General features: G+C 37.5%; 1 protein-coding gene across 3 annotated transcripts; it reads right to left on the bottom strand.

Moving 5' to 3' along the window:
- Window positions 1-682: 682 nt before the first annotated feature.
- On the bottom strand, window positions 683-27179 carry PRIMPOL (primase and DNA directed polymerase). Of its 3 annotated transcripts, XM_007496059.3 has the most exons (14): window positions 27049-27179; window positions 25679-25862; window positions 22318-22589; window positions 19435-19532; window positions 17559-17688; window positions 14997-15144; window positions 13196-13477; window positions 12023-12185; window positions 9803-9891; window positions 9362-9451; window positions 8251-8359; window positions 3265-3347; window positions 3127-3173; window positions 683-1347 (listed from the first exon to the last, which is right to left on the bottom strand). In XM_007496059.3, exons 3-14 carry the CDS (start codon window positions 22495-22497, stop codon window positions 1063-1065), a joined length of 1704 nt encoding a protein of 567 aa, XP_007496121.1. In that variant the 5' UTR covers window positions 22498-22589; window positions 25679-25862; window positions 27049-27179; the 3' UTR covers window positions 683-1062. The 3 variants fall into 3 exon arrangements, with proteins under 3 accessions (XP_007496121.1, XP_001369409.2, XP_007496122.1); XM_001369372.5 differs by lacking the exon at window positions 25679-25862; XM_007496060.3 differs by lacking the exons at window positions 13196-13477; window positions 25679-25862.
- Window positions 27180-27220: the final 41 nt, after the last annotated feature.

Below are 27220 nucleotides of genomic sequence, written 5' to 3'. Positions count from 1 at the left end.
TGCTCAAAGGAATAATGAACTGGAGGAAGTCCATGGGAACTGGAAAGACCTCCAGGAAGTGATGCCGAGCGAATGGAGCAGAACCAGGAGAACAATGTACACAGAGACTGATACACTGTGGTACAATCGAACGTAATGGACTTCTCCATTAGTGGCAATGCAGTGATCCTGAACAAGTTGGAGGGATCTATGAGAAAGATCAATATCTACATTCAGAGGAAAAACTGTGGGAGTAGAAACACAGAAGAAAAACAACTGCTTGATCACATGGGTCGAGGGGATATGGTTGGGAATGTAGAGTCTAAATGAACATCCTAATGCAAACACCAACAACATGGAAATAGGTCCTGATCAAGGACACATGTGATACCCAATGAAACTGAGCATCAGCTGCGGGAAGAGGGAGGGAGGGAAATAATATGATTCTTGTAACCAAGGAATAATGTTATAAATTGACTAAATAAATTAATTCAAAAGGAAAAAAAAAAGAACCCATAATGTAAAGGATGCGTGTAAACAGGAAGGAAAAGGGGAATTTGGGGATGAGGAAAGAATGGTGGGAGATGAAGTCCAAAAGATAGAAAATTTCCAATTATACAGTGACATGGAATGACACTCAAGGACCACCATGGTGTTGGACTTGTATGAGTGATCCCTAGGTTATTGATATTCAACAGGACCATTACAGTAATTAGCATTTAATAGAATTTCTAGTAATAATTAAGAAAATGTACAAAAAGTGATAAGGAACCTCTGGTTTGATAAGAGATACTAGAATGGTTGGTAACAAGGCTTGGGACTAGACCTGTGACTTCAACAGGGCACATAATTCTCAGGTGAGGTCAGCACCTCTGCCACAACTGATTGTCTTAGAAAGTGGCCTATTGTGGTACTAAGGAGGAAGGTCTCTGGGAGTCACACAGCAGAATGAGGCAGAGGTGGGACCTGAACTCACCTACTTAGCCCATAACAAACAGTGACTTCATTTGTTTAAACTGAGTTTGACAAAGGCCAACATTTAACTCTGGACACTATTTGAAATCAAATTCCTTTAGTAAGCTCCTAGGTATTTTCAGTTCTTCTAATAACTTCTAAAAGAAGTGCATCAGGAATTTCATCCCCTATGGGGCTGTCACTGGCCATCATACTCTTCTCTGCAGCTTCAGCTAATTCAACATCTTCAACAGCTTCCAAAATACAGGAATCATCAATCCAGTTATCCCAATCCGCATTTGAAGACAGCTCACTTGTCAGTATACTAGAAGATAATTCTTGAAAATCTGAGGGGTTTTGGTTAGTTGTGATGTTCCTATTTTCAGTACTATTCAAAATGTAGTCTTCGTCATCCTAAAAAATATATTTAAATGAAATCACAGACCAGACACATAACAAGGTGGTTTCCTGAACTGAGGCAGGCTTGTCTATTGTGGCAAAGACCTAAAAATCACACCAGACCAAATAATGACCAAGAATCGAATGAGAACATTCTACCATGCAAATTATTCTCCCCAAGAACTGCACAAAAAGGTAGCTGGGAGCCCAAGGGCAAGAGGAAGGCAAACAAGACAAGAAGCCTCCCAGGGAAACTAGGATACTTAGCATACAGCCCAATATCTCTAGAGCCAGGAGGAGCAGAGGGCATGCCAATGGGAAAACCTAGCTGGGGGAACCCCAGGAGTGGCATGAAACGTCTAGGATGGTGAAGTGCTCAGACTGCACTTTTGGGTGAGGCAGGCAAACCTCACTGGTCTCTAACTCCTGGGTGTAGGTCCCCTTCTAGGCTTTGAGGTTCAGAGTGCTGAGTCTTCAGGGCCTACCATGGCGTCCTAGAATGAGTACTAAGGGGTGTTTTAGTCTAAGGATTTCCTTATCTTAATTTTTGTTGAGGCTAAGTTTTCTAAGTAAACATAACCTGCAATAAATGATATGCTGATCTTTTCATTATGTTAATCCTTCTAAATTTACTTTTCTCATCTCAAAATTAGCAGTATTTTTATACCATTTTCTCTAATAATATTTTTACATCTGTCTTCATTAATGAGTGGCCTATGATTTCTTTTTAGTGTTTGTTTTTAGGTTTTAGAATACCATATAGGTCTCATAAAGAGACAGAGTTCACTACATTTAGAAAGTCAATATCTGAATTATTTACTCTTTGAAGGTTTGGAAGAAACTCAATAAACCCATCTGAGTGAAATTTTTCTTTTGTGGGTTAATTCACTGATTCATTTCCCCTAATTAAATTGATTTGTTTTTTTCTAAATTTGTTGATTTATAGTTTTGTAAATAATCATGTTTTCAGGCATATTAGCATATAGCTATATACATTTACTAATAAAATTCCTAAATATTTTGTATTACATTTCCTTCCTTTCTAATTTTGATGAATTGTAGTAAACAGCTTTATTGATCTTTAAAGCTCGCTCTTAATTTTGTTAATTCAAATGTTTTTCCACTTTCTATTCTGAATAAAGAGCTCTTTTTACTTTCTCAAGTCTTTAGGTGCAAACTTGTTTTATTCAGTTCTCATACTATATTTTATGAGAGGTATACCCCTATATTAAAAAGTATTTCCTTTAGACCCCCCCCTTTTTTGTAAAGGAAATTCTTTTTTTGCCCTGATACCAAGGAGCAATTATTTCCCAATCTTCCTCTTCCTCTCTACAGTACAGATAATTTCTCGATGGCCTAATAAAATGTACATATCCCAAACTAGCTTTCACCTCCATCATACTGGGTGATTTCCATTTATGATGTAAAAAAATAAAATCTTACTGAATTTAGTTCTAACATGCCTAAGGCACAATCGTCTTGGGAATGTCCAGAGTCAGCTGTTCAAACTGTTGCACTGAACCCTGCATTTATCTATCTGCATTAATGGTTTGATATTTCTGAGAGGCATGGCCAGAGTATGAATGCAATTCCAAAAATGAACATATGAGAAAATGAAAGCAGCTATTTTTATCCTTTAAGTCATACCAGTCATACATATTTGAGGAAGGAGAAAATGGGATAGGAAGCTACTGGAAGTTTCAGAATGGCTTGGATTTTAAATATTCATAAATATGTATACATTTAATCCAATGACAAGTTAGCTATTATAAAGTAACAAAAAATAGCACATACCTCTTTGAACAGATACAAGAGACACACTTCAGGTGGTAAGGGGAAATCTAAATTAGAGAGATTTTTATTTATTGCTTAAGATAAAACCAACTTTTTTAATTTCTAGAAAAATTGTCTTTTAAAAAATTAATAACTCACAATCAGATTTGAAGTTTTCTGCTCTGCAGATAGGGTCATGACATTTTTGATACCAAACTTCATTTTTCAGATCTACCAGAATCCTTTAAATATAAATACAAAAATTAAGTCTCCGAATCCTTTAACACATTATTTTCAAGAGCTTCATCTAATTTTTTGTTCTTAAAATCACCTCCATTCCTGACTTTTCCCCACTTATCCAATGAACAATACTTTATAATAAGAAAAAAAGGCAATTCAACATAACCAATAAATCACTTGAATCTGACACCCGAGGCCCTAAAATATGTGATATTTTACATGTATAAACCCAGCCTCTACAAAGGAAGGAAGAAAGCACACTTTCCCAGCTCTTTTCTGGGTTCAAGCTTATTTGTCATTTTAATGAATAAAGATCTGAGTGTTGAGGATCTTTTACTCATTCTTTCCCCTTATGCTATTGTTATAAATTGTTTTTCTTGATTCTGCTTATTTCATTCTGAATCAGTTCCTCATAACCATAAGCGTTTCAGTGAGAAGAGAACTGGCTCTGGGTTCACATTTCACCTTTGATAGTACTTTGGTGACCAGTCACCCATCTTTCCTGGGCCTTTTACTCATTTGTAAAATAAAGGGGTGTGGGGGTGGGGAGTGTTGGTCCAGATAGCTTCTATGATCCCATTTGTTTAGACATTACTAACTGATGGGTCTCTACTATTCTACTCCAAAAATGCCACTGTGCTTTGAGGCTTGTGGTACAACCTTTTCTGTTTTTCTCTTCCTTAGAACTGATGCCTAACTGTGGGCTCTTTGGATCAAAAAGTATGGGCATTTTTTGTAACTTTTTTTGGAGGGGGGCTTGATTCCATATTACTTTCCATAATTAGTAGATTCTTATTTTCAGTAATTTATTTTTAAGATTCCCTCTTTTGTGAATCCTTCTCTATCTAATCTAAGCAAGTCATCTCTTATAACAGCATTTTGCAAAGAAAAAAAAAAAGGTTCTACAAAACCAAATCACCTTTGTTGTGTCTGATAGTTTATGCCACATTCCCCACCTATTTCCCCCTCACTTTTCTGCAGCTAGGAGGGAGGCACACTTTTTCAAATATTCTCTATATATACAGTGCAGAACATGAAATAATAATAAACATTGTTACTCTAATATTTGGTGATCTATTTTATATGACCCCAATCAATTGATTATAGTATTTATTGGTGACAACTTACTATATGCCCCTGTTTGTGCCATGCAGGATACAACAGAAGAGGAAACACAAAAGCTCAAGGAAAAAAAACTCCCTAAAAAAATTAGAATTGAGAAAATGGAAGCCAATGATTCTATAAGACATCAAGAGACAATAAGACAAAGTCAAAAGAATAAAAAATAGAAGAAAATTTGAAATACCTTAATGGAAAAACAGCTCATCTAGGAAATAGATCTAGGAGAAACAATCTAAGAATCACTAATTTCAATGACCTGAAAACTATGATCAAAAAAAGAACTTGGATGCCATATCATACCAAATCATCAGGGAAAATTACCCTAATGGAAATTGCAAGTATCTACTCATTGCCTCTGAAAGAGACCCTAAAATAAAACATCCCAAGACTTATTGTATAGCCAAATTCATAAGTCCCCGGGCAAGGAAAAAGTACTTCAAGCAGCCACAAGGAAACAATTCAAATATTGTGGGGCCAAAGTCAGGATTACATAGGACCTAACATTAAGGAATATTAAAAAATCAGAAGGCATGGAAAAGATATTGTGAAAGGCAAAGGATCTAAGCCTACAACTGAGCACAGTCATCCAGGGGAAAACTGACATTTAATGAAATAGCACTTTTTAGACATTTCTTTAAAAAAAAAAAGCTGAAAAGAAAATTCCATGAGCAAATTAAGCATTCTAGAGAGGCATAAAAAGAACCATTAAAGTCAAGTGGAAAGACAAGTCAGGATGACTGGTGATGGTGCAGGACACAGTGGAGATGACCTTGGCAACATGGAGATCTGATCCAGGTATTCCATAGCACCTGCTTCAGTCACCTTCATGGTTGCTAGAACAGATTGTTCTCATCTCATCATTTACAATGTAGGTAAAATAGATAGGGTTTGGAAAGAGAGACCTTTGGAATTCTACAGTTGATGGACAGGAGCTAGAGTGACAGTTTGGACAGCAAGGGATTATAGGAGAGGTCTTCAGTGCCAGAACTGAAAGCTGATCAGCTCAGTTCTGAATGGCTGAGGGATCCCCCAACGCCCCAAGAGGACTCAGATTTCCTGCCTTTAACTCCTATGCTGTATTCTCCAAAGAAATCCATCCTACTATTTCCTCCACTTGCAAGCAAGATCTCTGTTCCTGAGGAGGAGCTGGAAAGGACTCACACAAAACCCTGAGCCCAGCCCTCTTGTTTCTTCTTGGTCTCTCCTAACCTTCCCTGAACTGATTTAAGATTTAGTGTTAGGATACATTAGCTTAGAGATCACAAGAGAGCAGTCAACTGGGAAAGGGGCTGAAACATTTATGGCCTCGGGCACCAGTCTTTTGATCCAGCTGCAGTGGGTTTAGCTTGACAGGGCAACCTCTTCCCATTTTCCTTTAATTGTATTTTTTCTCCCATCTCTTAAATAAACCTTTAATTATAAGTCAGATTTGGATTTGACCTATCTCTATAACAGGAAGGGTGTTAGGTAATTTGGGACAGCGCTCAAAGCTTGAGTCCAGACCCTTTCTGTGGCAAGATCAGACTAGCTCTGCCACACATTCTCCATTGAGGAAGGTAGATTAGGATCCTTCTTCACAGGGGAACTGATATCTCTTACCCTCAGCTTTTGCTCACATAGGAACTCAAGAGATATAGTCTTTTAAATATCACTTGAGAAAGGAGAAAGTCATCTTTCTTTCTCTCTGAGGATTATCTCAAACCCCTGCTCCAGTTCACCTTTGGGGGTTGGGAGTAGGGGGGGTGAGGGGGAAGCCTGCCATTTTCCCTCCATCAACAGGATTTACCTCAACTCCCATATTCCCTCATCACTTGGTTCTCTCAACTTCTCTACTGGTACTACATCCTAACCAGTGAGACAAACCAACCAATCCCTCTTCATTTATAAAAAGAAGGAAAAGCCACCCCCCCTTCTTTTTTACATAGATTACCTCCCATCCTGTTCTCTACCTATGTTTGAAAATTTAGATAAACTGAGAAAGTGGTTGGAGTATGACCAACTTATCAGTTAAGTTGACAGTAGCCAAAAAATTGGGTCAGTTGACTCTCAGTGGCTAAAATACCACAAGTGAGGGCTTTACTGGGTTGTTTTTTTTTTTAACCTAGACATTCTTTCCTTCTGATTGCCCAGGTAGAACATCATTTAGACCTCCCCTGGCAATCCTGATTGGTAGAGATTTTAATAAGGTAGAATGAGTCACTGTGACTACTCTGCATTCAGGAAATAGGAATAATCCACAGATAACAGGATTGATGGCAGAATGCCTGCCTGAAGTCAAGAAAATGCATCTACCTGAGTTCAAATCTGGCCTCAGACACTAGCTGGTGACCCTGGCCTATTTACTGAACCCTGTTTGCCTTAGAGTCCTCATCTATAAAATGAGCTGGAGAAAGAAATGGCCAAAGACCCAAGTATCTTTGCCAAGAAAACCCAGATCCAACTGAAAAGGACTCAATAACAAGGAAAATAGGTTTTAATGGTAATAGTCCACTGAATCAATTTGAATGGGTTAAATGAATGGTGGGTAAGGTTACTGAATTCAATTAGGGGTAAATGAATAGTGGAGAAATTGCAAAGGTAGACAATTCCAAGGGTGGAGATTCACTTAAAAACAGAATTGAGTCCTGAGTGGAGTCACTACAAGACAAAAGCCTGACCTTTTAGGCAAGTTTCTCCCAGATTGCAGTTGAAGGATAAAGTTGTAAAGGGAAGGAGTCTTTTTAAATAAGTCTTAAAAAAAGAATTAAAATCAACTTTCGGTTTCAGGGTGTAGAAGAGCACTTAGCACCAGGCTGGCACTTATTGATCAAACATACAAACAGGACCTTATCAGGAAGACCAAAAAAAAAAAGAGCAGTTCAGGAGGTGGGGTATGGTAGAGTGTCAAAGGCTACAGAAGGATCTGGAAGGGCAAGATCCAAGGACCTGGGAGAACCTTAAAGATCATTTGAATCCTACCCTTTCACTTTACATATAAAGGAAATGAAGCCAGAAAAAGTTAAGAGGCTTAGATAGTAAAGATCCCAGCTCCAGTCTTCCTTGCTGGTGGCTTCCCTTCAGCATGAGAATGGTACAAACAATTAACTACAATCCTAGTACACTGACTCCTCAATCACAAAAATATTGATAGTGAAAACAGGGAGGGGGGCCTGGGCCTAAGATTTCACTGGGAAAGTGAAGTCCTGGTATGGAAACTTTCTACTGGTGCAGACCAGCAACTGTTCTACAATTTAGAGACTTACAGTAAAGCCTGCAAACTGCAGTAATTAATATAAAATCTGTAGGGAGCATAAGAGAAAGATTCTAAGCAAGTCATGGTTCTGATCTTAACCCAGCTCAATTTATCTCCCTTTTCAAGGTCCTCAGGTAGTCTGTGCTCTGTTAATTCCACTTCTGTCTCTGGGCAGCTTACATTCTCAAGTGGCTTTCCTTAGCTTGAGACTTTAAAAAATGTCCCTGGGTAGTACGCAGATGTTAAGGAAAGCAGAGATGGGCCATTCTGGGACTTGAACATGCCCTTTTTAATTGGCTCCCATTTGCTGCAGATTAGTTACTTTGAATAGTTTTTAAAAAGAATTATTTTAATGAATTCTTTAAGACCGAGCCAAGTAAATGTTTAAATGCTCAAGTACAGCATAAATCAAAGTCTGATGTAGTAGCTATGAAATATTAGAAATAAATTACAACCATAAACTTAACAATTCAGTGTAAAAATTCAATCTAAAATGGCAAATTTATAAAAAAAATATGTATAACTCTTTAAAACATTAAGCACTTACTTACATTATGTTATTACTCTTGTGGGCTCTTTTAATATTTCCACACCAACGATACTTACAAATATCATACACAAGTAATTCTTCTGGAAAAAAGTAGTTCCAACACCGAATTCCTAAAACAAGAAAAATACTTATAAAGTCAACAGAACCATATCTAAGTAATTATTAAAAATAAAATTACTCTCAGATATCTCAACTCCTCCTTTCTCTTCCTGTATCACCTGGCAAAATATATGTATTAGGGGCAGCTAGATGATTCAATGGATAGAGAGCCAGGTTTAGGTTCAAATCTAAACTCAGATACTTCCTAGCTGCATGACCCTGGACAAGTCACTTAACCCCAACTGCTTAGCCCTTAACACTCTTTTGCCTCAGAACTAATACCTAGTACTGATTCTAAGACAGAAGGTAAGGATTTAAATATATATGTGTGCATATATATATATATATATATAATACATAAATATATATATTTATATATAAATTCTGTCTTTTGTGTTTCTACTTATCAGTTCTTTCTCTAGAGGTGGCCACTCACAAGGTAGCCTTCAAACATTGATTCTGTAGTTGCATATAATGTTCTCTTGGTTCTACTCATTTTACTCTTCATTATTTTAAGTAGTTCTTTCCAGGTTTTAAAAAAATAGTAACCGCTGATTATTTCTTGCCATGCAGTAGTATTCTGTCACAGCAACATACCACGATTTGTTTAGCCATTCCCCAACTGATAGACATCCCCTCGATTTTCAGTTCTTTGCCACCACAAGGAGAGCTGCTATATTATGGGGCACAGGGGTTCTTTTCCTTGGGAAACAGATCCAGCAACACAATTTTATAACTCTCAGCATAATTCTAGATTGCTTTCCACATTTTTCCACATCCCCTCCACCATTTGTCATTTTGCCTTTTTGTCACTTTAGCCAATCTGACAGATATGAGATGATACCTCAGAGTTGTTTTAAATTATATTTCTCTAATCAGTAGGGATTTACAGCATTTTTCATATACTCATATATCTGGCTTTGTTTTCTTCATCCAAAAATTGTTCATATCTTTTGACATTTATCAATTGGAAGATGGAGTAATGCTTAACAAATAATAACAAAGATATTTACCTCCATTAACACCATTTTTATTAACCAAAGAAAGTACAAAGTTATCAATTTCAGGGTATGGTGAACATTGAACGCCTTCAATGACATTTCCTATAACAAAAGCAAGGGAATGTGTAAACTATTCAAGAATTAAAAGTTATACAACCAGAATATACTTATTTTTCAGCCCAGATGCTCACATTTTCCTGTTTACTACCCCCACCCCATGCCTTTTTGCCTTTTGGCATTGATAGAGTAGCTCAGGAAAGAGAGAAACTCAAATCAGATCAAGTTTGCTATATTGATTGTAAGGAGATCTGGATGAAGCCAAACATTGAATTTACAGTTTTAAAAATAAATTTATAAGAAGAACACTGTGGATGTAAAAAGATCTCATTTAATTTTATGATCCAATAAACTTTTAAAAAATAGTAAATAGAGAGAATACTTTAAATAGTGTACCTTTAGTACAGGCCCCATTAAAACATTCAGCCCTTTTTTGTGGACTTGGAGTTATATCATAGGTAAGGATTCGTAAAGTATCTGAAAATCTGAAAATATAAACAGAGGAATTAAAATAGCATTGCACCAGTATCAAGGAAACAAAATGCCACAGAAGGCTATTCAGAGGGCGACAAAAGAATATCTACCCTTTGACCCAGCCATAGCACTGCTGGGTCTGTACCCCAAAGAGATAATGGACACAAAGACTTGTACAAAAACATTCATAGCTGCGCTCATTGTGGTGGCCCCAAACTGGAAAACGAGGGGATGCCCATCAATTGGGGAATGGCTGAACAAACTGTGGTATATGTTGGTGATGGAATAATATTGTGCTAAATGGAATAATAAAGTGGAGAAGTTCCATGGAGACTGGAACAACCTCCAGGAAGTGATGCAGAGCGAGAGGAGCAGAACCAGGAGAACATTGTACACAGAGACTAATACACTGTGGTATAATCGAACGTAATGGACTTCTCCATTAGTGGTGGTGTAATGTCCCTGAACAACTTGCAGGGATCCAGGAGAAAAAAACACCATTCATAAGCAAAGGATAAACTATGGGAGTGGAAACACCGAGAAAAAGCAACTGCCTGAATACAGAGGTTGAGAGGACATGACAGAGGAGAGACTTTAAATGAACACTCTAATGCAAATACTATCAACAAAGCAATGGGTTCAAATCAAGAAAACATCTAATGCCCAGTGGACTTACGCGTCGGCTATGGGGGGTGGGGGGGGAGGAAAAGAAAATGATCTATGTCTTTAACGAATAATGCTTGGAAATGATCAAATAAAATATATTTAAAAAAATAAAAAAAGAAGGCTATTCAGTTGTAAATATTAGAGTATTAAATCCTATTTATTCACCATCTATGTGTTACATCATATGTACCCATGTAACTTTCCTCCAAAGGAAGGTGGTAGTAGTTAGTGGATAAATTACTCCCTTGGATAACAAGGTGAATAAAGATTTTTGCAGCTGCAATTTGGAGCTCAATTAGTACAGGGATTTAATGAATGCTTGTTGCCTAAAAATTAGAAGGGGGCAGCTGGGTAGCTCAGTGGAATGAGAGCCAGGCCTAGAGATGGGAGGGCCTGGGTTCAAATCTGACCTCAGCCACATCCTAAGCTGTGTGACCCTGGACAAGTCACAACTCCCATTACCTTGCCCTTCCCCTTCTTCTACCTTGGAACCAATACACAGTCTTGAGTCTAAGACAGAAGGTAAGGGTTAAAAAAGAAGGGTAATGCAGTATGCCAGAGGAATCTCTAAGGTAGTCAGGAAGCCCAGGCTCCAATATCACCACCACATTTAGAGAGATAGCACTTGAAGGTCCACAATGTTTTTAGACAACCACCCCCGGAAGGAGAGTATGCCAGTGTTATTATTCTTCCCCTTTTACAGATGGCTCAGGGATTCACCAATAGCCACAAAAACTAATGAGTCATGGCTGAAACTCAGATTTTCTGGCTGTGGGGAGGAAGGAACCAAGCATTTATAGAGCACCTACGTCAAGCAGGCACTAAGAGCTTTACAGGCATCTCATTTGATCCTCACAAGCACTCTGGGAAGTAGGTGCTCCAATTATCCCCATTTTACAGATGAGGAAACTGAGACAGAGGTTAAGTGACTTGCCCAGGGTCACATAGCTGGTGAGTGTTTGAGACTGGATTTGACCTGTGTCTTCCTGACTCCAGGTCCCTCACTGCCTAGACAGTCCTGTCCACTCATTTTATGGTGAGGGTTATCTTACAGATAAGAGAGCTGGTGAATGTGGGGTCATTATTTAGCACAAGGCACAGGCCAGAAAAAGGTGGAAGGGAGGGAAGAGGAGAATCTGGATTCCCCGGGGCCATCAGAAGAGGAAGTAGAGTCATTTCTCCAGAATGTCTGATTTCTCTGGAATCTTGGACAGGGATCAGGGAGGGGCTGTCGGGACACTCCTGAGGTTCCAGGGAGTCAAATCCTCTGCCCCAGGTGGGTGCTCTTTGTACCTGAGGTAAAGAAGCAGAAGGCGGGAGGGCAGCTCTCTGGAACCTTTTCTCCGCTCAGAGGCCCCAATCTCCAAGAGGTGATGACTCCAGAGAAGCTGGTAGCCTCAGAGGACGCCCAACACCACTCAATACTCTTGGATAACTATTTACCACAATTATAACAAAAAGACAGGCCCTGCATACCTGATGTTGGTGACCAAAGAAGAAAGGAAATATTGGTATTCTTCAGAAACTGTCTTGGACGGTTTAGGAAAAAATCTGTTATCTTCAGCAATTTCCAAAGGCACCCATTTACCCAATTTTGATGATTTGTACAGCCGGAAGTTTCTATTTCTTGTATAAACTCCTATATAATCCATACATGTAAAAACAAAAAACAAAGCAAACCCAAAAAAGGTCTGAATTTTAAGAACTGACTGTGGCACAATGAAAAAGTTCTGGTCTTAAGGTTGGAAGATCTGAATTCGGTCTCTGCTCTGATCATTATTAACTATGTGACAGTAGACACCTAAGACTTCAGTTTTCTCATCTGTTGAATGGGTATTATAACATTTATATTCAATATTAAAGCACTTTCTAAGCTGTAAGCATTACAGTATGTAAGCTATTGTATAGTCTTTAAATAATACTTTACATACCTGGTAAATACTACATAATTGCTGTAATCTACATTAGGCATGTAAGAAAAAAAAAAAAACAGCTTTCCATCCAAAGTCATAAGAGACAAGTTTTCTTTAAAAGGAACTTCCAATCTTCTCTGAAATTGTCAAGGGACATTTAAGAAATCAGTTCCTCACTGCCGCTTAAATGGATCTAGAAGTAAGGATGAACTAATTCCTCAAGTGAATCATTCTTAAGCTGACCCCAGCAGGTCTGGGAGCAGACTCCTTGCTTGAGGCAGTTGGGGGCACAGGGGAGTTGGAAAGAACAAAAGTTCAAACCTGGCCCCACATACTTCCTGGTGGTGTGACCTTGGAGAAGCCACCTAACCTGTTTGCCTCAGTCTCCTCCATTGCTCTATAAAAGTGCCTATGTCTTACAAGGCTATAGTGAGTACAGATGAGATAAGGTTTGTAGAAAGCACTTTGCTCCAGTGCCTGGCACATAGTAGGTGCTAAATCAGTGTTTATTCCCTTCCTTTTTCTTCTTTTGGGATCAGGCCTTTCAGGAACTGGATACATCCCCTATATGACATTAGTTAGTGGCACTGGCACCCCTGGATCTGTGTAGCCCCTACCCTTCACCCACCCCAATCCATTTCCCCCAATTTCCTTTGAGCCTAGTCCAAAGCTACCTGTATAAAATAATAATTCCAACAGCTCCCAAACTACATATGAGTTCACCAAATTTACATACCCACATCTACAAAAAGGTGATCCTCCCCTCCTTTATTCTTCACAATTAAAAAGGAAAGATTGGGCCCATTTTGCTCAGATGTTTCTGACTCTTCTACCTTATTTAAAGGTTGTCTTTTTGCAGTATTTTTATCTTCAGATTTGTTTGCAAAAGATATTTCTGGTTTCACCATTGTTTTTGAAGAAGAGGAAACTGTGTGTCTTGGTACTCCTGATATCTTGTCATTAATTTTACTGTCATCTAATGCAATCACAGGTTGCAAAATTTTTCTAACAAAGTTACCTTATAGAAAAAAATAAGATTAGATTAATTGGAGTAATTGTTTTATTCAATTTTAGACTTCCAAGTGTTAACCATATGTACCTAAGCAAGTTTCTACACCTTCAGAGTAAGTCAACACAACATCTTCTCTTACTAAGTTAAGCAATCAAATAACCTAACAATGGGTTTGCTCAATAACTTTGAATTTAAGGCTGACACCCAAGCAATTTGCTTCCGCTCAATAAAAGAGCCTATCAGCTGATCTCTCAAGGACTGGACCCAGGCAATGCCTAACTCCTACTGCTAGCTTTAGCTATCACAGCTTTGCCATCACTAACATTTTTATTAATCCAGGTTTGGCATATGTTAAACTCATCTTTGTTCCTTTGTCTCTCCTGCTAAAAAATTAGAGAAATGACTGATTTACTGATGAATCAACTGAATGAACTAATCAGTGTCTAGACTGGCCCAGATGAGCATAGATGAATCCTTCCTATTTCTTGAGAGAAATGTATTTATAACATTACTAAGTAATTATTTTTATTATAGTATAATTATTGGTAAGTAATTAATTTTGCTTTATCATTGGATATAAGATTTTAAATTATTTTTAGAAGTAAATTATTGTGTGACCCTTAGCAAGTCAGTTAACCCTAGTGGTCTAGCCCTTGCCACTATTCAGTCTTAGAATTGATTCCAAGACCAAAAGAGTTTAAAAACATTAGAAAGTAAATTTGTCTATTAGATTAGGAATTTTGGTCAAGACTCAACCCTTGTTTATTTTGAGAAAACTGAACATCCAAAGTATTATCTCTACAAAAGTTCACTAGTCTGTGAGCTTCTTAAAAAGCAGACTGGTTTTTGCCTTCCTCTGTATCTATCCTCAGTGTTTAGGAGGGAGTCCGGCACACAGTCGGGAACTTGATAAATACTAGCTGACTTGACTATCCACATTGAAAAATAGGTCAGACAGGGGGCAACTAGATATCTCAGTGGATAGAATCAGGTCTGGAGATAGGAGGTTTTAGAATCGAATCTGGCCTCAGATACTTCCTTGCTGTGTGACCCTGGCCAAGTCACTTAAACCCTATTGCCTACCCCTTCCTGCTCTTCTGGCTTGGAACCAATACACAATACAGATTCTAAGACAGAAGGTAAGGTTATATAGCTTTAACTTATAAATAGTAGCAAAATTAGTATGTCAGAATATTTGTAACTCATTCTGCTAATATACATATTCAGGTATTTGGGAAAGGTTAGAGCTTTAGAACTGGAAAGGAGCTTTACAATCATCTTGATCCAACTCCCTCATTTTATAGCTAAGGAAACTGAGGTCCAGAGAAATTTGCCCAACACAGGTAGGAAATGATGGAGCCAGAATTTGAACCCAAGTCCTCTGATTCCAAATGCAGCTCTCTTTTCATAGTATTAAAATAGCTTAACACTCACTTTTAAGGGGGGAAAAAATCAATATTGAACACAATTCCATAGTTTTAAAAAGCTAAGTTTACCAAAATTGAGAAATAAACAATGTACTTACCAACATGGATATTATTTTTAAATGCAACATCAGAGAGCTGAAATATCAAATGGCGGCTAAATTTCTCATCAGTGCTAGAATCCAAATTGAGAACATCTTCTACTGAACAATGAACATTAAATAACTCTTGAAGGGCTGTACAAACATGCTAGAAAATGCAAAAATATAAGTAATCTGAATGTTTTCATTTTTCTTGAAAAAAAATTCAAGAATATGAGTGCAAAATCTACCTAGTGACTGGTTTTTATCAGAATCAAATTATAAACTAACTTAAAAATTAAGTAATACTGTCTCTTAAGAGTTTAATTGTTACTTATAAAAGTGACAAAGGTGTTTACAAGAACCTACTGTATTTACTGTCTTATTACCCCCAGAGTGGGATTCAGTAGAACAAAATATAACCTTAAAGGCTCTTGTTCAACAAGACTCCTGTAAAATGGTAACATAGTAAAACACTCATTGACTGATTCAGACATAGTTCTCAACAATTTTCTGAATTATCAATATAGTAGAAAATAAAGATGGACCCCAAAGAGATAATAAGGAAAAAGACTTGTACAAGAATATTCATAGCTGCGCTCTTTGTGGTGGCCAAAAATTGGAAAATGAGGGGATGTCCTTCAATTGGGGAATGGCTGAACAAATTGTGGTATATGTTGGTGATGGAATACTATTGTGCTAAAAGGAATAATAAAGTGGAGGAATTCCATGGAGACTGGAACAACCTCCAGGAAGTGATGCAGAGCGAAAGGAGCAGAACCAGGAAAACATTGTACACAGAGACTGATACATTGTGGTACAATTGAAGGTGATGGACTTCTCCATTAGTGGCAATGCAATGTCCCTGAACAATCTGCAGGGATCTAGGAGAAAAACACTATCCACAAGTAGAGGATAAACTGTGGGAGTAAAAACATCGATGAAAAGCAACTGCTTGACCACAGGGGTTGAGGGGATATGACAGAGGAGAGACTCTAAATGAACACTCTAATGCAAATACCAACAACATGGAAATGGGTTTGAATCAAGAACACATGTGATACCCAGTGGAATTGCGTGTCAGCTGTGGGAGAGGTGGGGTGGGGAGGGAAGAAAAGAAAATGATCTTTGTTTCCAATGAATAATGTTTGGAAATGACTAAATAAAAATAAAATAAAAAAGAAATGTAAAAAAAAAGAAAGAAAATAAAGATGGAGACATACATGCCAAAGAGGCATACTTGTCACTGTCAGGGGGCATGTCCTGCACAAAACCAAAGGGAGCAGGGCTTCTCTACAAATTCAAGGTTCAAAGCCTATTTATGTTTATGGGCGACATTATGTTGCTAAGCCTCAGGATACTCAACAGTCCCTTCTCAGAGATATAAGATAAAGTCTCAAAATCCATATAGGAAAAACAAAGCAGATGAAGAATTCAGACTACAGTATGCAGGACAAATTTCTTATAACAAATATGCGGTCTAGCAAAACAAATCCCCTCAACTGCTATACACATATAAATAAATAAAAATGTGTGTGTGTGTGTGTGTGTGTGAGACTCACTTTGTACCTTAAATCTGTCACCTCTGTTAGGAGAAAGGCAATATATTTCATCATTGATCTAAAACCACAGATGGTCATTGTACTGATTTCTTAACAACTTTTTTTTTCCTTTTTTTATTTAGAATATTTTTCCATTGTTACATGATTCATGATCCCCCCTCCCACCACTCTATTTCTTACAACTTTCAAACATTTGCAGTATGTTTATTATCTTATAAATTGTTCTCCTGGCTCTGCTACCTTCACTTAGCTTCAGTTCATACAAATGTTTCTGTATTTCTTTGGAATTATCTATTTCTTCCAGCATAATAGTACTTCTCACATTTATAGACTATGAATTATTCACCTATTTCTCATCTGATGATTATCCAGTTGGCTTCCAGTTTTTTTTTTCCCACCACAAAAGAAAGCTCCTACAAATATTTTTATAATTATTTGGACTATCCCCTATTTCTTTTGATCTTTTTTAGAGTCTAGGCCTAAAAAAAGAACATATCTTCAGAACTGTAAATTTGACTAATACAAAATAACCAACAACTTTTTTCTTATTTAAAAAAAAAAAGGAGGGATGAAGGTTAGTAATGTTAAATAAAGTAATATTGTTTACAGTGACAATATCTTCATTAAGTAACACATGAAAAAAAATACAGTCCTACTTTAGATTATACTTCATTTTTTCCATTTCTGATCATGTGGGTTTTGGAATTTTTCTTTGGCAGTGGGGAAGACTGATCCCCACTGGGGATGGTGATCAGATGGTGATCAGATCCCCATAGGGGAAGTGATCAGATTGGGGAAGACTCAAACAGAAGATGGTACCTGATCTGCATCTAGAGGAAACCAGGGATTTCAAGAGTCAGAAATGAAGTGAGGAGGGAGTATGCAACTGAAAAATGAATCAACAACAACAAAGTAACTTCCAAGAGCAGTTTCAGTTTAAGCAGCCAGATTGTAGTGGGTTCATTTTGTTGTTTGTTAAAATAATAACAATAATAATTCAGGTCTATAGCTAGGTTTTTACCTCAATTAGTAGTGCAACCATCTTTTTCCCATCTGCTCCTGGATTGGTAGGTCTGTTAAACTCCAAATCAAAATAAAGCTTGCAAACAGCATTTTCAGGAATAACTTCATAGCAGTGCATGAGATTTTTCCTATGTTAAAAAATTTAAATATGTCTCAGATCATAGTTACTTTTGTGCTATGCTTTAAAAAGGCAGATGTGTTGCTAGATTATGTTTTGCCTAAATACTAAACGATGTAGATGATAATGTAATGTAAAAAGGCACAGGCCTAGAGGGTTCAATATAGACCTTTTCTGTTTGGGCAAGTCCTAAGCACTTTGAGTGCCTGTTTCCTAATGTGTAAAATGGAGATAACAACATTTTCCTTCTTCTACCCAAGAACTACTCTGATACTTCACTTTCTCACAGTGTCATGGTGATCCTGACACCCAGGGTGGGAAAGTGGATTTGCCCAGACAGATCCTACCAACTTGGACAGGAGCTCTCAGACACAGGTTCAGATAGAGACCAGATTTACTCAGTTCTTCAAGGCTAAAAGGAGACATTCCAAGAACCTTATCATCAGTAGTTGAGATACTAGGTGCTTAATTTTTTTGGCCATAGCATAGAGGAACTGCCACTTGGGTCAGTGGAAGGAGTACTTACACTTTTAATAAAAATCATGTTTTGGGGGAATACTGAAGGAATATTTGCCTTGTCTACTGTGTAGAGTTACTGTGAGAATAATACATCATGTTCTTAATGTACTTTTAAAGCATTCTATAAATGCAATTATTATATGAGTATGAAATTAACCATTAAAAATATACATGTATGGTGTGAAGATGGGGTTAACTTTCCCCTCGCCTACTTTTAAATTTAAGCACCAGAAGCATATACATCCTACTTAACGCATAAGGGGGGGAGGTCCACAACCCACATGCTAAAGTGGATGATAACTCAGAAACAACTGACTGCCCCCTGGGCAGTCCTAAGCAAAGTGATAGACTGAAATTGGTCCCTGTAAAGTGGAGGAAGGCACAGGAAGTGATGAAAAGAAAGGTCTATCTTTAAAAGTGGCTGCAACTTCCTGTAAGTCAGTCTTCAAGCTCTTTCAAGCCTGTGGAGGCTGGTGGAAGATCATCTTCTTCAGTGTGGATCTGGGACTCTAACATTTGGTAAGACTGCTCTGGAATTTTCTCCCCTTCAACTTTGGATTGGTGAGTGGAAAAAACTGACCTTCCTTTCCTGACTTCTGGAAAGATTAACACCAGATATGTCTCCCTATCAGAGGAGGCAACATGGGTGAACCCCTTGCTTAATTTACCTCTGGGTCCTCTGGCTGGAGTTTCTGGGGCCCTGCTGGAGTAGAGCCAGGGGCTGGAGCAAATATTTAAGATGATAAGCCAGACTTCTCACTCTGCCCTCTTTCATATTTCTCTACCTTACTCTTTTCCTTCATATTGTAAATAAAGCTGCTGAAAAGTCATTTTTGACTTGAGTTACAATCTTGGCGACCACATTCTCTCACATTTTAGTCAAACCATTCATTTTAACCCTTACGATGTATTGTATTCAAGCTCTCCCAATTCCAGAATGTATTAGTTCAGTGGTATAAATTTGTTTACATGCTGATTTCTTTTCCTTCCATACAAGTGTTTGTTTTCTCATCAAATCAAAGATCTGCCAGTTATGAGATAATCACAACTTTTTTTTTTTAACCAAGGACCATAGCAATGAATCTTTCTTGCTTCAGAATTAAGTTTTACAATGTAATTTATTATGAAAAGCACCATTATTAAATCTAATTTTGATTATATTAATTTTACAAAGTAAGAAATGGAAAAGAAATATACCCATCTGGGTGCATGAGTAATACTTCCACAGGATACTTACCAGGACTGATAGTAAAACCAAAGCTGAGAATAAGTGGTTACGAGGTAAATACGTTGCCCATCTCCCACTTTATGTTCCAGAGCAAATACATGGACATCCTTTACAAAGACAAAAAAAAACATTCCAAATGCTCAAATAATTCCTGTTCAAATATGTTAATCTCCTGAAAACTAAACTGCACTTATTTGCTATCTCAGTTCAAAATTCATTCATTACCAATCATGAGTAACTTTTCTCTATAGACAAGGAAATTATCATTTTCATATCATGAAAACCAAGAAAAACTTCATCTTCAGGAGTGCCTGTATCAATGTTAAATAGCCTAGTCTGACTTCCTGATAGGCTATAATTCTGCTTATTCATTGTTTACAAATCAGAAGACTTTAAAAAAAATTAACCTATGAAACTATTTTCAGGAAAGTTATGATAAAAACAGCTGACCAACAGGCTTTGAACAGCTGTGGTACTCTCTCCTCAAAGAGGGGAAGCAGAGTTGCTGGAATCATGAAGGGAAGATTGTTGATTAGGGAAATTCTATTTCCCCAGCAGTTTCTCTTGATTTATTTTGATAGTAGTTCAAGTGAATTGACTTTTACCAGGATTTTAATTTTCTCTGAACCACCTTGCTGCCCAAGACACATCCATTCTTCTTCACAGTCACTAAAAGAAATTTGCTTCTTTTTCTTTTTTTGAAACATGGTGGTAGATTCAGGAGGAAGAGAAAATTAATTTCTGTTAATTTTTTAAAAAATAGATCTTGGAGGGATGCTACAGATATAAAATGCATTTTCAGATAAAGTCACTGTTATTATTCTACATAACTATTTTGTCTTGTTATAAGACACGTCTCACAAGAGAAAATTTTAATGTTTACATTATAAAAACAAAACAGTTCAACAAAATTGAAAGTACAAGTCTTCAACTATGAAGGAAAAAACTCTAAACATCGGTGAAGTCTCAGGAAGCTTGGTAGATATAAGTTGAAAAGAATAGTTTCTAGGGTGTCTAAAAGGTATAGATTTTGTTTTCAGCTGGCATCAAAGAAAAGTGTGAAGTTCTCATCCAAAATGTATATAATGAAGATCGTTAAAAGAAAATATTAAACAATGTAGAGTATTTAAAAAGGAGCTAGTAGTAACTTGTCTCTAAAATGCTACATTAAATGTTATTTATGAATTTAACTTTTATATTATTAAAAAAATAAAATATACCTCTGTCACCACTACTATCTTATTTTTATTATCTGAAACTTCCTTTTAGGTTCTCTTAAACTTTTTTTTTAATCCTTACTTTTTGCCTTAGAATCAATACCATGTATTGGTTCCAAGGCAGAAGAGTGGTAAGGGCTTAGGCAATAGGGATAAAGTGACTTGACCTGGGTCACACATCTAAAAGTGTCTGAGGTCACATTTGAACCCAGGACCTCTCAGCTGTAGGCCTGGCTCTCTATCCATCGAGCCACCTAAGCTATCCTTAAGTAAACTCTTGATACAAAACCATTTTGAAAAAGTCAAATAGTGCTGGTTTCTTTTACAAATTCACTGTGTAGGGCATAGCAAAATATTACAAAATAAGAGCAGGGATTCTTTCCTTCTTTGTATTTATTCCAGGACTGAGCACAGTATCAGTAACTGCTTCTTCAATGATAGGTGACTTGAAATGTTGACTTAGGTCCTTGAGAGTTTAATGAATGATTACTGATTAAAGAACAAGATTATCAAAAGGAACACATGGACTTGGATTTAAGCCCTGGGCTCTGCCATTTTATTAGCATCATCCAATGTGTCCACAAGCAAGTTAAAACTTTTCTGTCTCAATTTTTCAAAAAAAAAAATTAGGTAAATTCATTTTGACTGAATATATCATAGGGCTATCATAGGGGTAGTATTTTAGTAAACTTTATCATCCTCAACAGCATTCCTCTTCAATATATCTATCTTTCACAGGAAAACATGGGACCAGAGAAGAAAACTGACAGTGATTCAATGGCAAGTTCCCTACAAAGACATACCAAAGCAAGACACATTCTTCAGAGAACTGGGAACCAAAAGAAGCAACAAGCTTAGCAGGCCCATGAAGCCTCCACTCGGGCCAAAACAGAGCCTAAATAAAACAAGCCAGTAGGAGGCAATGGGGGATGGAGTTTATGGCTATGTTGGGTAAGTCTTCAATTAATTACTCTTATACTCTCTTGTTCCTAAAGAGCATGGACATACCCAGAGAACCCAGATGAACAGAATCTCTTTCCATTCCTTCCACAAAACTCAAGCAGCTTCAATCTGAACAAAGAATTTACAAAAGATTGCCAATCCAGGAAGCTTAAGGGGAAAACATTAGGACTTCCCTATCCAAGAAGAGTGGATCTTTTTTATATTTCCCAGATGGGTTTATTCATTAACTGTCACAATAAAACTACTGACCTTAGCCTCTACCTCATTTTCAATAGGACATCCAAGGAGCTTCATACATAAATGCTGAGCTAATGGATGACTTTGATCCCATGGCTAGGAAAAGAACCCTTGACTTTCTGAAGTAGAGGGAGGGGAAAGGAAGGAAATAAACATTTATGCAGTACCTACTATGTGTCAGCCACTTTATATTACTTCACTTGATCTTATTTGAGATAAGCAAACTTCATCTATAGTAGTTCTATACCAGAATGGATATCAACTATATCAACTATTATAGTTGTTTTCATGTGGTTAATGCAAAGTAAGTTGCTAGAACTCCCTGGAGGCTATTCTCAAGTCAGGTGATGTTGATATCGTGACCAGATATTCCTGATATAACTTGGATGATGGCAAAAGGCTCATTAAAAAAGATACAAACTCTCTAGTTGTAAAACATTTTTAAAAGAGAAGAATGAGAAAGAGGCCATCTTACCTCTTTACAGGTTCTGACAAAGTTAAAAGCTTGAGCTTGACGGTGAAACAACTTCCATATAGATGGCTGGTCCCCTGGCTTAGATAGCCGTGGTTTATAGACTGAGCCCAGGGGTCTCCTTTCATACTGGGATGCTCGTTCTTCAATCTTCTTCAATTTTTCTTCCCATTTTCTTTTCATTGGTTCAGAAACCAGAGAAAATACAAATTTTAATATACTATGAATTCTGGAATTCTCCAACCAATTCTGGAAGTCTCCAACTGACACAATTTCTGTTGCAATAAGAGGAAAATGAATACAAAGTTAGTTGTCTATAATTCTTTCTTTCAGTAGACATTTTAAATTGCTTGACCTCAAGTAAAGTCAGTTCAAATTTCTGGGTCTGGCTCTTTATCTATAAATCCTATGATTCTTCATCAAGAAGAACAAAGAGTGGGAGAAAGTGCTACAAAATTTTAGTTTTGAATTGTTGGAGAAAACAAATGGACTATTAGGTATCACTTTTTAAAAATTTAAATATTTTTCCATAATTACGTGATTCATGTTCTTTCCCTCCCCTTTTTCCCTTCTCCCTCCCCAAGCTGACAAGCAATTCCACTGGGTCATACATGTATTATCACTCAATACCTATTTCCATATTATTCATTTTTGTAATAATCTTTTAAAATCAGGTTTGGCTTAACAACAACAATAATAATAGCTTTAGCTCTTGATATGTGCCAGGGACTGTACTAAAAAAACTTTACAACTATTACCACATTTGATTCTCACAACAAAGCCAGATACATGCTATTATCTTCATTTAACAAATGAGGAACTGGGCAAATAAGTTTAGTGACTTGTCCAGGGTCACAGCTATTAAGTCACTTAGACTGAGGCCACAGTTGAATTCAGGTCTCTACCTAGCTGCTCTTTTAGCTATTATAATTCCATTTATGGATTTATGCATTTATAAAATTTATATTTATGTATATATTATAATAAAATTTATAAAAATGCATTTATAAAGATTATTTTACTTAGATCCATTTATTCTTTCCTTGTATAAATAAAAAACTATAAACCAACAAAAAACCTTATAATTTTAAGAAAAATAATGCTTCAGTATAAAGTTGATAACAGCTATGTCAGAAGCAGGAAGTTACATTCATCCAAATAACCACTTTGCCTCACAGTCTTTTGGTGTGATAAAGAATGTGGTTTATTAGAAGCTTCAGGAAATTCATAAAATAGATTATTAAAGCTATAAAGCACCATAGAGTCCAGGTAAATAATTTCATGGGCTGGGATATAGAGAACAATCACTTCAAATCCATTCTTTATGAAAAATGAATCCAATATCAAGTCAACTTTGGCCTATACTACATTCAGATAAGAATATGCTGCCCCAGGAAAACTTAAACAATGAAATAAAGTTCAGCAGTAGAAAGAAATCCAAAATTAGATAAACTCACTAAACTGCATATTAAATGAGGTTGTCAAAAGCATTTTTATAAACTATTAAAACATCATATGGACAGCTAGGGAGCACAAATGATATAGTGCCAGACCTTAAGTCAGGAAGACTCTTCCTGAATTCAAATCTAGCCTCAGAAACTTACTAGCTGTGTGACTCTGGCCAAGCCACTTAATCCTTTGCCTCAGCTTCTTCATCTGTCAAAAGAGCTGGAGAAGGAAATGGCAAACCACTCCAGTATCTTTGCCAAGAAAACCCCAAATAGGGTCATGAAGACTCAGACACGATTGAAACAAATAAACAAAAATAAGGACAAAGTGTCATATAAATAATAGTAGCAGCATCATTACTCCTACAAATATATCTTCACCTAATAAGTGTTTGAAGTTCCAGTTTAATGCTTTGTTGTCTAATATTGAACAGTAGCTGTAGGAATAAAATGGGAAGGAAGGACACTAGATAACAAACAAGAAAATGGTTTTTAAATTTTGGCTTCATAATTTACTTTTCATTCCTACAACCTGGAAAAATATAGAATGTTAGAAATTTCTTTAATTGTTGGTAGGGAAAGAATAACCTTTGATATACAATTTAAGGTTATATGTTGTCCATTTGGGCTCTGTATTCAACATTCTCCATGACAATGGGGAATACTTCTGCTGCCTGTTTTATGCCTCACTTGCTATTAATAATGAAAGAATTAACATAGTTATCTGCATAGCATCTATCAAGTAAATCTTCTATTTCCTTAACCTATGAATGCCTTTAATTAACACGGCATTTTGTTCTAGTAAACCAAATGCTCTTTTAGTCAATAAACTTTTCATTCAATCATGTGATAGCAAAGATGTGGTTGGCTGTAGACTATTACTTGCAAAAGTCTACCTATCTTCTCTCAGATTTTCACTAAAATATCATCAGGAGCTGCTTACTCTCATAAAGGCTATCTAGATATATGGGTCCATAACTTTTGATCCCTAAAACATTTCCTCCAGTAGTTATGCAATCCATTATTTTTTTTCCCTTTAGTTACTATGTTTTAGCATCCTTTTCCCCCTTTTCTTATTCTCAGAATCTATATGAAATAATGGTCCCAGGGCAGAAGAAAGGCAAATGCTAAACTGGGATAAAGTGACTTGCCCAAGATCACATAGCTAGGAAGGATCTAAGGTCACATTTGAACTCAGGACCTCCCAACTCTAGGCCTGACTCTATCCCCTGAGCCACCTAGCTGCCCTTCCTTGCCCCCTTTTCTATAATGGTCACTATTCATACAGAAAGAGAGGGGTTTAACCCAGGAGCTGTTTTTTATTTTTCTTTCATAGTTTCATAGTTTGCCATAACCAAAACATCCATTTCCTAATGACCAACCCATTTAGCAAGACTGGTTCCTGGATAACCAACAAAGCCTATCACTAAGATAATCCCAACCAGGACATTTCAGTATCAGCTTGTATTTTAATCTCAAAAACATGTAAATAAGTCATGTAAAGAGTAAAAGATGAAATGACTGAGGAAAACAATGGTTTGGTCTTCTGAGTCTATCAATTTATTAATGGCAATTGCCTAATAAATCAGGACCAGGCCACTTCCTCAATTTAGGGCTGGACCCCAAATACAGGGGGAGACAGACTTTTGTATATTTAAAACAATCAGATGAGACCAACAAAACAACATTAAGTAATCTGATTTCCAATTAGATGACAGAAAAGGGACTTTCCAAGTTGGGAGAGAAAGAGTGAGTGAACCAGGACAATTCCAGGAATTCAGGTGTTGTACTCCTCCCTAAATGTCTATAAACAATCAGTGGAACAGGAAACAATAACTGGTTAATCAGAATGGAGCCAGTTTTCAGATAAGATTTATGAGCTGCTGGAAATGTACAATTATGAGAAAATCTCTTACCTCAATCTTAGGATCTTGACTCCATTTCTGGTCAATACAATATGGGTCTTTGATTAGGGGTCTCTAAACTTTAGGTGTAGGACCTCTCCTTTCTAGGCCTTGCCAGAGCCACCTAGATGCCCCATCTGTATCATGTTTGTATATAGTTGTTTACATTTTGTCTTCACCATTAGGCTAAGGGCTCCTGGTAAAAAAATTGTTCTTTGAATTTTCAATAGCTATCCCTCATGCCAGGGATTCTCTCCCTCTTCATCCTCACCTCTTAATTTCACTTGGCTTCTTTTAGGTCTTTAAGCAAAAATCCTACCTTCTGCAAGCTTTTCCCCATTCTCTTTAATCTGAGTGCCCTCCCTCTGAGACCACCCCAATTTTTATCTTACATAGTTTTTTTGTTTCTATGACTTCATTATATTGTATGCTCCATGAGAGCAAGTTCTGGGGTTTTTTTTTTTTTGCCTTTTTTTTCATATTTCCCATTAAGTAGCAAAATGCCTGGTAAATAGTAGGTGTCTAATAAATGCACATTTATTAATTTCCTTAACTGAGTATGTCTTATTCTCTCAATCCCTTCTTCTACCTCCTTCCCCAACAGAAAATGTGATTCTTGAGGGGGCATTTTTGTCTTTGTATCCCCAATGCCATATTTTGTTCAGTTGTGTGACTCTTCATAACTTTTGGGCTTTTCTAGGAAGAAATCCCATCCTGGTTTGCCATTTCCTTCTTTAGCACATGTTACAGATGAGGAAACTGAGGAGACTTGTGACCACAAGCTAGGGAGTGTCTAAGGTCAGATTAGATCTCAGGGATAGAAGTCTTCCTGGCTCCAGGCCTGGCGCTCTAACCATTACACCACCTAGTTGCACTAATGACAGTTTCTAATAAATGTTTTTTTAATTAAATTCTGTACCTGCAGGAAAACCAATTTGCTTTGATTAAAGCCTCCCAGCTCAGAAACCTTCAAGGGTCAAGAAGGGGTGGGGGTGGGGTCACCTGGCCCCATCTGGAAGGAACAGTCAGAATCACCCTACCCCACCCCAGAGGGCCGGCCTCAGCAGGCGTTTACTAAAAGCTTTCTGACTAGCCAGCAGTCCGGATAAGAATTCCAAGCCTGGGGAGGAGAGGCCTTCAAGGTCTCTTATTCCAACCCTCCCCAGATTGGAAACTGAGGACTAGAGAACAAGGACCCGCTTTGCCCCGCCAGGCCCAGAAGCCAAACGCGTTCTTCCTCGGGCTGCGTGGACTGGCCCTCGACGCCTTCCGTTCCCTGTCCTCCCCCACTCCGCCACCGCGCCCTCCTCCGTCTCCGTCTCCGCTTCCACCTCTACTTCTATGGGGAACCGGGGCCCGGCAGCCGTTCATCCTCACTTTACCTAGACAAATGGGGGGGTCGATTGTGGCGGGGTCGCAGCCACCTCCTTAGTTATCAGCGCAAACAGTACGCTTCAAGGAAAGTCACCTTCTGGGCGTCCACTAAGTCAAAATGGGCGCCAAAGCGTCTGGGTGAAGGCGAGGGGAGGGGCGTGGAGGCCCGAAGGGGAGGGA

Source organism: Monodelphis domestica, chromosome 6 (assembly GCF_027887165.1).
Source record: "Monodelphis domestica isolate mMonDom1 chromosome 6, mMonDom1.pri, whole genome shotgun sequence".
NCBI classification, from domain to species: domain Eukaryota; kingdom Metazoa; phylum Chordata; class Mammalia; order Didelphimorphia; family Didelphidae; genus Monodelphis; species Monodelphis domestica.
Note: the sequence above shows the minus strand (reverse complement) of the source record. Positions and strands in the feature narration are given on the sequence as shown.